The 13,658-nt window shown below is 44.7% G+C and overlaps 1 protein-coding gene across 3 annotated transcripts in view; it reads right to left on the bottom strand.

Moving 5' to 3' along the window:
• The window catches only part of LOC122944518 (regulator of G-protein signaling 11-like), a 129,728-nt gene that overhangs the window by 98,970 nt on the left and 17,100 nt on the right, over positions 1-13,658 (bottom strand). For 2 of the 3 annotated variants that reach the window (XM_044302889.1, XM_044302891.1), the window contains exon 2: positions 6,574-6,695. The exons of the other annotated variant lie outside the window; for it this stretch is intronic. In XM_044302889.1, coding sequence (XP_044158824.1) covers positions 6,574-6,695 — 122 coding nt within the window. The remainder of the gene's footprint in view (positions 1-6,573; positions 6,696-13,658) is intronic. 3 annotated transcript variants of the gene reach the window in all.

Genomic DNA, 13,658 nt, shown 5'->3' with positions numbered 1-13,658 from the left:
GAAAAGACATGCAATATCCCAACTGCGATTTCAAGTGATCGAAAATGTACCATTACCCCGCCGCGGTGGCGATAGGAGTAAAATGCTCTTAAAGAGAGAGGCACACTGGATCCACCGACTACAAACGGTGGAACCAAGAGGCCTCAACAGGGATTACAATATTTCTGGCTTTATCTAATGCTTGATCACGTTTGCACAATATGCATGATGCTTATACTTTGATTTATGTTTCATTTTCAGCGGACTTGAATTTTTCCACCGCTTTACATTGATTCCCATGGTCTATGGTATACACACAGCTGAACCTGTATCGGCCTCCATGTGGGAGGAGCCTTACATCTCATGACGTCAGTTCCTTTACATGTTTGAATGTATATAAGACACAATGATAGGAGTGTATTGTATGGTCTGATGAAAGCACTATCTATGTGCTGAAACGCGTCACTATGTGTTTATAAGTGACTGAATAGACCACAGCAGCGAAAATTCTATTGCGAGCGCCGGTCCTCTTCTTTACATTGGCTAAATAATATCTGACACATTATACTGATGTATACAGAACCTGGTCGAGTAATGTCTGACGTATAATAGGGAAGCATACAAGACCCGGTTGGGTAATGACTGACGTATACTACTGAAGTATACAGGATCCAGCCGAGTAATGTCTGAGGTATAATACCGATGTATACAGGACCTGGTTGAGTAATGTCTGACATATAATACTGTTGTATACAGGACCCGGTCGAGTAATGACTGACATATAATACTGATGTATACAGGACCTGGCCGAGTAATGTCTGATGAATAATACTGATGTATACAGGACCTGGAGGAGTAATGTCTGACATATAATACTGTTGTATACAGGACCCGGCCGAGTAATGTCTGATGAATAATACTGATGTATACAGGACCTGGAGGAGTAATGTCTGACATATAATACTGATGTATACAGGACCTGGTCGAGTAATGTCTGAGGTATAATACCGATGTATACAGGACCTGGTTGAGTAATGTCTGACACATAATACTGATGTATAAAAGATCCAGCTGAATAATGTCTGAGGTATAATACTGATGTATACAGGACCCGGCCGAGTAATGTCTGATGAATAATACTGATGTATACAGGACCTGGAGGAGTAATGTCTGACATATAATACTGATGTATACAGGACCTGGAGGAGTAATGTCTGACATATAATACTGATGTATACAGGACCCAGCCGAGTAATGTCTGATGAATAATACTGATGTATACAGGACCCGGCCGAGTAACGTCTGACTTAAAATAATGATGTTAACAGGACCCGGAGGAGTAATGTCTTAGATATAATAATGATGTATACAGGACCCTGAGGAGTAACGTCTGACGTATAATACCGATGTATTTAGCATCCGGTAGAGTAATGACTGACACATAATACCGTTGTATACAGGACCTGGTTGAGTAATGTCTTACGTATAATACTGATGAATACAGGACCCAGACAAATAACGCCTGACGTATAATACCGATGTATACAGGACCCGGCAGAGTAATGTCTGACATACAGTTAGGTCCATATGTATTTGGACAGACATGTTTCCAACCTTTGTTCTGTACGTCACCACAGTGGATTTTGAACAATAGGTGAAGTTCAGACTTTCAGCTTTAATTCAGTCGGTCGAACAAAATGATGGCATAAAAATGTGAGGAACTAAAGCCTTTCTTAAACTCAATCCCTTCACTTCAGGGGCTCAAAAGTAATCGGACAAATAAAATAATTGTAAATAAAATGTTAATTTCCAATACCTGGTTGAAACCCCCTTGTTGGCAATGACTGCCTGAAGTCTTGACCTCATGGACATCACCAGACTCTGCGTTTCCTCCTTTTAATCCTCGGCCCGGCCTTCAGTTGGTGTTTGTTTGTGGCCTTTCTGTCTGAAGTTTAGTCTTTACCAAGTGAAATGCTCTATTGGGTTCAGATCCGGAGACTCGGCCATTCTAGAATATTCCACTTCTTTGCTTTAATAGACTCCTGGATCGCTTTGGTTTTATGTTTTGGGTCATTGTCCATCTGTATTTTGGAACCCCGACCAATCAGTTTGGCTGGATTTGAGCGCAGTCTGTCTCTGAAAACCCCAGGATTCATCCGGCTGCTTCTGTCCTGTGTCACATCATCAATAAACACTAGGGCCCCGGGGCCACTGGCAGCCATGCATGCCCAAGCATCACCCTGCCTCCGCCATGTTCTACAGATGATGTGGTATGCTGTGGATCATGAGTTGTACCGAGCCTTCACCATACTTCTTTCTTTCCATCATTCTGGTAGAGGTTGATCTTGGTTTCATCTGTATAAAGAATGTTCTTCCAGAAGTTTTTTTTAGCAAAGTCCAATCTATCTAGCCTTCTTATTCTTGAGGCTGATGAGTGGCTGCACCGTGCAGTGAACCCTCTGTAGTTACTTTCATACAGTCTTCTCTCTATGGTAGATTTGGATATTGATACGCCTATATCCCGGAGAGTGTTGTCACTTGGTCGGCTGTTGTGAAGGGGCTTGTCTTCACCATGGTAATTATTCTGAGATCATCCTCCACTGTTGTCTTCCGGGGAGTCCAGGTCTTTTTGCATTGTTGAGGTCACCAGGGCTTTCTTCCTCAGGATGTTCCAGACTGTAGATTTTTCCATTTCTAATAGTCTAGGTTTTTTTCTGTTTTCACAGATGAAGAACGGCTTGTTTCACCTGCATGGAGAGCTACTTTCACCGCATGTTTACTTCTCAGCAAAATCTTCAAAATGCAAGCACCGCACCTCAAATCAACTCCAGGCCTTTTATGTGCTTAATTGAGAATGAAATGATGAAGGAATTGCCCACACCTGCCCATGAACACAGCCTTTAGTCAATTGTCCAATTACTTTTGGTCCCTTTAAAAACAGGGCGCCACATGTAAAGGAGCTGAAACTCCTAAATCCTTCATCCAATTTTAATGTGGATACCCTCAAATGAAAGCTAAAAGTCTGGACTTTATGTCCATTATATAACTATGACTTGGATATGTTTTAGTAAACAGGTAAAAAAATATATATATATTTGTGTCAGTGTCCAAATATATATGGACCTAACTGTATAATACTGATGTATACAGGACTCGACCGAGTAATGTCTGATGTATAATACTGATGTATACAGGACCCGACCGAGTAATGTCTGAGGTATAATACTGATGTATACAGGACTCGACCGAGTAATGTCTGATGTATAATACTGATGTATACAGGACTCGACCGAGTAATGTCTGATGTATAATACTGATGTATACAGGACCCGACCGAGTAATGTCTGAGGTATAATACTGATGTATACAGGACTCGACCGAGTAATGTCTGAGGTATAATACTGATGTATACAGGACTCGACCGAGTAATGTCTGATGTATAATACTGATGTATACAGGACTCGACCGAGTAATGTCTGATGTATAATACTGATGTATACAGGACCCGGCCGAGTAATGTCTGATGTATAATACTGATGTATACAGGACTCGACCGAGTAATGTCTGAGGTATAATACTGATGTATACAGGACCCGACCGAGTAATGTCTGATGTATAATACTGATGTATACAGGACCCGACCGAGTAATGTCTGAGGTATAATACTGATGTATACAGGACCCGACCGAGTAATGTCTGATGTATAATACTGATGTATACAGGACCCGACCGAGTAATGTCTGAGGTATAATACTGATGTATACAGGACCCGACCGAGTAATGTCTGAGGTATAATACTGATGTATACAGGACCCGACCGAGTAATGTCTGATGTATAATACTGATGTATACAGGACCCGACCGAGTAATGTCTGATGTATAATACTGATGTATACAGGACCCGACCGAGTAATGTCTGATGTATAATACTGATGTATACAGGACCCGACCGAGTAATGTCTGATGTATAATACAGATGTATACAGGACCCGACCGAGTAATGTCTGATGTATAATACTGATGTATACAGGACCCGACCGAGTAATGTCTGATGTATAATACAGATGTATACAGGACCCGACCGAGTAATGTCTGATGTATAATACTGATGTATACAGGACCCGACCGAGTAATGTCTGATGTATAATACTGATGTATACAGGACCCGGCCGAGTAATGTCTGATGTATAATACTGATGTATACAGGACCCGACCGAGTAATGTCTGATGTATAATACTGATGTATACAGGACCCGACCGAGTAATGTCTGATGTATAATACTGATGTATACAGGACCCGACCGAGTAATGTCTGATGTATAATACAGATGTATACAGGACCCGACCGAGTAATGTCTGATGTATAATACTGATGTATACAGGACCCGACCGAGTAATGTCTGAGGTATAATACTGATGTATACAGGACCCGACCGAGTAATGTCTGAGGTATAATACTGATGTATACAGGACCCGACCGAGTAATGTCTGATGTATAATACTGATGTATACAGGACCCGACCGAGTAATGTCTGAGGTATAATACTGATGTATACAGGACCCGACCGAGTAATGTCTGATGTATAATACAGATGTATACAGGACCCGACCGAGTAATGTCTGATGTATAATACAGATGTATACAGGACCCGACCGAGTAATGTCTGATGTATAATACAGATGTATACAGGACCCGACCGAGTAATGTCTGATGTATAATACTGATGTATACAGGACCCGACCGAGTAATGTCTGAGGTATAATACTGATGTATACAGGACTCGACCGAGTAATGTCTGAGGTATAATGCTGATGTATACAGGACCCGACCGAGTAATGTCTGATGTATAATACTGATGTATACAGGACCCGACCAAGTAATGTCTGAGGTATAATACTGATGTATACAGGACCCGACCGAGTAATGTCTGACGTGTAAATTAGTAATCAATACCTCGATAGAGGGGACGGATGCGGTGATGGCGGTTGATGGTAATTATGGTGGAAGTGATGGTGCAGGACATGAGGGGCAATGATGGGGAGGTGATGGGATGGGGATGTGGTGATGATGGGGGTGATGGTACAGCCGCGCTCCTCCGCTTCATCACATCATCAGTGCAGATTCCATTTCTTCTAAATATAACTCACTTTATCTGGGAATTTGCTCCGTGTGTCCTGATGTAACACTACAGCCGAGCGCTCATTATCCTGGCAGGGGTATCAGCCACAGCATGGGAGCCGAATACACACAGATGTAGCAGAGCTGAGCTTGCATCATAATCTACTATCTGTACATTTACATAGGACTGCAGTTTTACATACTGCACTGGTGTGATAATTGTGCTTTTTTTTAGTGGACTGCATCTAAATGTGGTTTTTACATGGGACTGCATGTAATCCTACTACATTATGACACCATGGACATTTTACGTGCTCACAGGACGGCAGCTGAACCTATAGCAGTATCCACAGGACTTACACAGGACTGCAAGTCTACCTGCTACATGTTCTAATTTATTACACTACATAGGATTGCAGGCAATCCTCATCCTACATATGATTTTATCACTTGTTATCTGAGGATTTACATAGGACTGCATGTAAACCTACTTAGTTATATTATGAATATGGTTTTACATAGGACTGAAAGAAAACTTAAACGCATTATATGCATGATCAGTGACCTTATACAGAACAGCATATAAACTTAATGCATGTGTATAATCATCTACTTACATAGGACTGCATGTAAACTTAACACATGCATATAGTCTGTCCCCTTACATAGGACTACATGTAAACTTAGTGTAAGTGTATAATCTGTCGCCTTACATAGAACTGCATGTAAATTTGATGCATGAGTATAATCCATCGCCTTACCTAGGACTGCATTTAAACGTAATGCATTTGTATAAGTTATTGCCTTACATAGGACTTCATGTAAACTTAATGCATGCAGATAATCTGTCGCCTTACATGGGACTGTATTATCCTATGCCTATGATCTATGGCTTTACATAGGACTGCATGTAAATGTAAAGCATGTGTATAATCTGTCGCCTTACATAGAACTGCATGTAAATTTGATGCATGAGTATAATCCATCGCCTTACCTAGGACTGCATTTAAACGTAATGCATTTGTATAAGTTATTGCCTTACATAGGACTGCATGTAAACTTAATGCATGCGTATAATCTGTCGCATTACATAGGACTGCACGCAAGCCTACTGTATTACCCTAGGCCTATGATCTATGGCTTTACATAGGACTGCAGGTAAACTTACTGCACTATCCTATGCCTATGATCTATGGCTTTACATAGGACTGCAAATAAACACATTGTTATGCCATATTATCTATGGTTTTACACAGGACTGCAGTTAATCACTAACTGTGCAGCCCCAAAGAGCTAAATGACCATTCGGCTCTGCTACATGTCTACGTCCAGAGTTTGCCATGTCCTCGGGCTGTGACATTCTGGAGCAGTGTAACCTCTGGCTGCCTCCACATCTGTCATCTCTCTCACGCTGAAATGCAAGGAGTTAAAAAATGTCAGTCTAATCCCACCGGGGGACGCTGCTGTGATCTTACCTTGGTCAGACATGACATCTGCACTTTGTAGTTCTTCCCTTGCTGCAGATTATTGATGGTCATGATGGTGAGGAGAGGAGAGCAGCTGTGTGTGCCACTGGCTGAGCAGAATGCTGTGGGAACTGGGGAGAGGGTAGGAAGTTGCTGCTGCTGCTGCTGCTGCCACCTTGTGGATGATTTGGGGAATGCAGCTGGTATTTGATACATATTGAGACCTGCAGATGTAGTCGCGTGGAGTTTGTTATGGATTTGTCACTTATTTGTGACTCTTGCAAAAACTCATTCAGATAAGATAAATTAACGTCCGTCCGCGCAGAGAAAATCGCAGCATGCACCATTTATCTCCCATAGAAGTCACTGGGTGCCCGATAAAAACAGACAACAAGTGAACGCCACGCGAGCGCAGTCCGTATTAAGAAATCGCCTGACTTTTTGCAACATCATCTAATATCTTACAATTAGGCATGCTCAACCTGTGGGAAAACTACAACTCCCATAATTCCCGGGCAGCCTACAAAAGGGCATGGTGGGAGTTGTAGTTTTACAACAGCTGGTTGAGCATCCCTGATTCCTGTCCAGCCTTGTGTGCAAATCACAGCTGGAAAGGAAGGACCCCTGGTGGTCATCGGTCGTACTGCAGCTTTGTATTTTTCATGTTATGAAGCCATTTTTAGACATATTAGTTTGGGTCAGGACCAAACTTTCATATCTTTTGCACTGAGAAGAAGAACATTTATAATAAGAAGCCGCTCTGGGGTCTGTTTATTAATTTAAATAGGGCCCACCTATACCGTAGCGCTGTACAGACATCGGGGGCTTTTAATCTCAATCCCAAATTAGCCTCAGTACAATTATTATTATATTTGCTGACATATTCTACAGACATTACCGTCGCGTGCTGTCGATGTATGTTCTCTTCCGTGTACCCGGAGGGAACCACACAAACACGGATTGGAACCCAGGACCCCAGTGCGAGCCCCCGAGCCCCCATGCTCCCTGCGCCTGATTATGTTTTCTAGATGAATATTGGTGATAATATCAATTTCTCTGTTTTACTGGATAAAATGGGCAAATAACACAATTATGCTGGAATCACACGTGCCGATTTTTTTTTTTTGCCAAAGTCAGAAGCGGATCCCGCAGGTAGAGTTATAAGTCCTGCCTTTATACTTCTTATTCCTCTTGAATCCACTCCTGGCTTTGGTTAAAAAAAACTGCATCAAAAACTGCACATGTGATTCCAGCAGCTCCTTCTGCCATCTAGTGGTCACTCCTAAAACTAGCAGGGCAGCAAGAACATGAGAGCCTCTGGCGGCCGCATGAGTACGGTCCCTTCAGCCGTGACTTACATAAGATATCCGGGGGTTGTGATCCCTCCTCTTCAGATGCTACATGCCCATATAATACCAGACTCAGTGGCGCCCATGTAATAACACCGCCATAGTGACTATAGTATATGCATATCAGAAACAGTACCTATAGTACACTATACTTTACAGCAGGGATACAGAACCTTCAGCACATCAGCTGCTACGAAACTACAACTCCCAGTATGCACACATACTCGGCTGTTCTTGAAACTCCCATAGAAATGAAAGGCGGATTCTGGGAGTTGTAGTTTGAGAACAGCTGGAGTGATTCCTGCCATATAGGGTATGTATCCCGTGACTCCCCAGCGTGGTAACCCCAGGTGTCATACATTTATTACCTGCCCTGTTCAGGAGTCTACGGAAGATGGGTGCAGTGTCGGCCTGGGGTACTTAGGGCCCACCAGTGTAACTGATTCTGGGGGCCCACCTTAGGGCTCCTGCACACTATAACGTATTTTTTTTCCACTTCACTTCAATGGGTCCGCAAAAAAATAAAAGACTCCATGCATCCCGTGTGTGTCTGTCCGCATGGCCGTTCTGCAGAATGATAGAACATGTCCTAGTATTGTCCACATTACAGACCAGGATAGGACGGTTCTATCAGAGGCTGTTCTGTTCCGCATAATGTGGAATGCACACATCCGGTATCCATGTTTTGTGGATCCACAATTTGCAGACTGCAAAACATCCAACGGTCGTGGTCATGAGCCCTTACAGTGATAACAGGAATATTACAGATGAAGTATGATGGCCGACACTCACAGCACAATGTACAGACACATATCTGGATATCCTGCACTCGGTCAGAAACAAGACACGTGCAGCGCACACCGATCACGCATCGGACACGTGTGGCACACAAGACACTGATACGTGGCTCACATGTCACATACTGCACATACACCACTGATACATAGATCATACATAGCACACACCAATCACACATAGGAAACACACAATGCACACACCAAGACATTTATGCCTAACCCTATTAAGTGTAGCACAAAGGGGTTAAAGGGGTCGTCTCAGTAAATGGCATTTATCATGTAGAGAAAGTTAATACAAGGCACTTACTAATGTATTGTGATTATTCATATTGGATCCTTTCCATCACATTATACACAGCACGTATCCGTGGTTATTACCACCGTGTAATCCAGCAGCGGTGGCCGTGCTTGTGCACTATAGGTAAAGGTGTTGGCCTATGCGCACTTCCAGCCTTTCCCTATAGTGTGTAAGCACGGCCACCGCTGCTGGATTACACGGTGGTGATAACCACGGATATGTGCTGTGTATAATGTGATGGAAAGGAGGCAACATGGACAATCACTATACATTAGTAAGTGCCTTGTATTAACTGCATGATAAATGCCATTTACTGAAGTGAGACAAACCCTTTAACCCCTTTAAGCATAAATGTCTGGCATGAAATTTACCAAATCGTAACCTGCTCAGATTGCACATAATCTACATTATATTTACAAGGGTTGTCCGACCATAATGACCTGTTGCCTATCTACAGGATCGGTGATAAATATCAGATTGCTGGGGTCTGACTGCTGGGACACCCACTGATCATGAATAAAGGGGGTCCTGAGACATTACATTACATTACCGCCAATCTATGTGAACAAGGGTCTTAAGACCACGCTCCCTGGATTATGGGGGTCCCAGCAGTCAGACCCCCATCAGTCAGACACTTATCACCTGTCGTGTCAGAGCTGTTGGACCTTTTTTCACATTCCCTATCCTCAAAGGTTTTCTTTGGGTGTAAAAAATAAAAATCTGGCCCAAAATATGTATCAAACTAAAATAGAAATGCTCGGCTGTTAAAGGGCCGGTGTCCACTTTTCTAGTTATCCTCTATCCACAGGATCGGGGATGACTAAGTGATCAGAGGGGGTCTGAACGCTGGAGACCCCACTAATCCCCCTTCTTGATTGAGTGGCAGGTGGAGCATATGCCCTGCCTCTCCATCCATTCTCTATGGGTTCGCTGGAGATGGCGGAGTACAGCGCTGGCTATTTCCAGTGGTCCCAGAGAGAATAGATGGAGCAGCAGGGCGTATGTGTGGCCACACCATAAAAAAGGGGAACAGGACCCGTTCCTGGGATCAGTGGGGGTCGCAGAATCGGACCCCACTGATCATATAGTTATGCCCTATGGTGTGGAGAGGATAACTTGAAAACTTGGACAACTCCTTTAAATCCTCCACCACTCCACCACCAGTATCTCTTTACATGGCAGCAGTGATGCCTGTAAATACGGAATATCATCACTGCCGCCATGTAAACCATACGTGTCAATACTGGAGAATGTGACGCACTGGGCAGAATTTTTCGGGCATAAGTCCCACCCCCTTTGCAGGTCACAACCTTTAACAAAGCCCAAGCAAAGGCACTAGAGGAGCAACGTGAGCAAAGGGCACAAACGGAGGGTCCTAACTGAAACAGAGGCATTAGGGTCACCTGAGGCAGGGTTACAGTGGGGATCCTGGAGAACTGGAGAAGAGGCAATATTAGCTGTGCATTTAGAGTGGGGGCATCTGAGCTGGGGCATTTATGGGGGTTCACCTAAAGCAGAGGCTTTGGGGGGCACCTAGGGCAGAGTCCCCCCAATGCCACTCTGAACTCTGCAGAGAGCAGCACACATTCATAGATCTGAGTCTGCTATAAACAAATCCCTTATTTCCCTCTTACAGTCTCCTACAGCGCACTACAGTCACACACCTGAGAAATCAGCCAAGCACCGCACAGGAGTCCTTCTCTCCAGCAGCCACAGTTTTCTGACAGCAGGGAGGGCAGGAGGATGGGCAGACATGTTCTCTCCTCCTTAACTGCCAGCAGCCGGGAAGTTTAGCAGATACTGCGGGGCCTCCTGTACAATGTACACCAGTAGGATGCTGCATCACCGTGTGATACTGCCACCTAGTGGCTACAATAATTATCTCTCCTGAGAAACAAGATAAATAATAACTCCTCCGTCTTATCTCCGGGCCCAGGAGACTGGGGGCCCACAGAGGAATCCCCCGCCTCCCTGGTGGGCCAATCCGAGCCTGGATGGGTGCATTGGTCTCACTCAGCTTTCCCTGGAGCAGATAAATCCAAGCAATGTCAGACTGCATGAATAGATATGATAGGACTGCACCGTGGTAATGGCCGCCCTCCTTCACCGCCGGTGTGTAGGCTGTAGAGGAGATGACTTCCTCCATTCTGGCAGCTGTGGAAGGAAATAGCTGGATGCTCCAGGGACACTCATATCCTCCTGCAGACATTATAGGAAGTGGCTGACATCATGGACTGCAACCCATACAGCAGGAGCCTGATTAACCCATTAGTAGCTGAAGACATAGTACAAATGGAAATGAATTTAATAAAGACAATTAAGTTGATATCTTATTTGTACAGTAAAAGTGATTGTATACTGGCAGCTGCCCACTCTTGAACCCCTTTTTTCATCACAGTAGGCCTACAATTTTGTGATGAACTCCCAATCTCCTGCATAGAATCCTTACTACCTGCAGACACCACTAGAGGGAGCTCAGGAACTTACCGCATACTGTTATATCCATCGTAGAAACAATATGTAGCAATGAGCTCCCTCTAGTGGTGACTGCAGGAAGAAAGACTTTTGTTGTTTAGAACTATGTCTTTGCAGCAGATTTGGCGCTCTGTATCAGACAGACGGAGCTCTGACCACTACATATTAGGGAATGTCTCAGCACAATATCTTGGACCGGACACTGCGGGATGACACAAGGATCTGCTCAGATAGCATCAAATGTGCATTACCCACATACCAGACATTTCTCTGGAGGAGACAGAGCCAAGATCTGATCTTTTCACATGATCTGAGGGCTCATGTCTTGCTTTGCTGCTTCCTATTAATCAAGAAAACTGAGAGGTTAAATTATACTGAAAGATGAGACAAATTGGATGTGTTTGCTTTGGAAAACGAGCAGAGAGATGACCTAATTACATTCTATAATTATAGTCATTGCAGACTCGGACTAGCCCACCGGGGAGGCGGGGGATTCCTCGGTGGGCCTCCAGTCTCCTGCACCCAGAGATAAGACTAAGGAGTAATTATTTATCTTGTTTCTCAGGAGAGATAATTATTGTAGCCACTAGGTGGCAGTATCGCACAGTGGTGTAGCCTCCTACTGGTGTACATTGTACAGGAGACCCCGCAGTATCTGCTAAACTTCCCGGCTGCTGGCAGTGAAGGAGGAGAGAACATGTCTGGCCATCCTCCTGCCCTCCCTGCTGTCAGAAAACTGTGGCTGCTGGAGAGAAGGACTCCTCTGCGGTGCTGGGCTGATTTCTCAGGTGTGTGACAGTAGTGATCTGTAGGAGACTGTAAGGGGGGAAATAGGGGGATTTGTTTATAGCAGACTCAGATCTATGAATGTGCTGCTCTCTGCAGAGTTCAGAGTGGCATTGGGGGGACTCTGCCCTAGGTCCCCCCAAAGCCTCTGCTTTAGGTGCACCCCCATTAGTGCCCCAGCTCCAGATGCCTCCACTCTAAATGCACCCCTAATATTGCCTCTTCTCCAGTTACCCCTGCTCCAGGATCCCCACTGTAACCCTGCCTCAGGTGACCCTAATGCCTCTGTTTCAGTTAGGACCCTCCGTTTGTGCCGTTTGCTCACGTTGCTCCTCTAGCGCCTTTGCTTGGGCTTTGTTAAAGGTTGTGACCTGCAAAGGGGGTGGGACTTATGCCCAAAAAATTCTGCACAGTGCGTCACATTCCCCAGTATTGACACGTACGGTTTACATGGCGGCAGTGATGATATTCCGTATTTACAGGCATCACTGCTGCCATGTAAAGAGATACTGGTGGTGGAGTGGTGGAGGATTTAAAGGGGTTGTCCAAGTTTTCAAGTTATCCTCTGCACACCATAGGGCATAACTATATGATTAGTGGGGTCCGATTCTGCGACCCCCACTGATCCCAGGAATGGGTCCTGTTCCCCCTCTTTGATGGTGTGGCCACACATACGCCCTGCTGCTCCATCTATTCTCTCTGAGACCACTGGAAATAGCCAGCGCTGTACTCCGCCATCTCCAGCGACCCCATAGGGAATGGATGAAGAGGCAGGGCATGTGCTCCACCTGCCACTCAGTCAAGAAGGGGGATCAGTGGGGTCTCCAGCGTTCAGACCCCCACGGATCACTTAGTTATCTCCGATCCTGTGGATACAGGATAACTAGAGAAGTGGACACCGGCCCTTTAACAGCTGAGCATTTCTATTTTAGTTTGGCATATATTTTGAGCCAGATTTTTAATTTTTATTAAAAAAATGTTTTTTACACCCAAAGAAAACCTTTAAGGATAGGGAATGTGAAAAGGTCCAACAGCTATGACACGACAGGTGATAAGGGTCTGACTGCTGGGACCCCCATGATCAAGGGAACGTGGTCTTAAAGAGGTTGTCTTACTTCAGAAAGTCGGATTTATCATGTAGAGGACTCATGCACACGGCCGTAGTTATGGTCCGCATCCGAGCAGCAGTTTTGGCGGCTCTGAGACGGCCCCAATTCACTTCAATGGGGCCGCAAAAGATGCGGACAGCACTCCGTGTGCTGTCCGCATTCGTTGCTCCGTTCCGTGGCCCCGCAAAAAAGTAGAACAACATGTCCTATTCTTGTCCGCGCCGCGCAGTTATATTAAAGGCCATCCGTGTTTTGCAGATCCGTGATTTGCGGGCCGCAA

This window comes from Bufo gargarizans, chromosome 8 (genome assembly GCF_014858855.1).
Source record: "Bufo gargarizans isolate SCDJY-AF-19 chromosome 8, ASM1485885v1, whole genome shotgun sequence".
NCBI classification, from domain to species: domain Eukaryota; kingdom Metazoa; phylum Chordata; class Amphibia; order Anura; family Bufonidae; genus Bufo; species Bufo gargarizans.
This window is presented reverse-complemented; position numbering and strand designations above follow the sequence as displayed.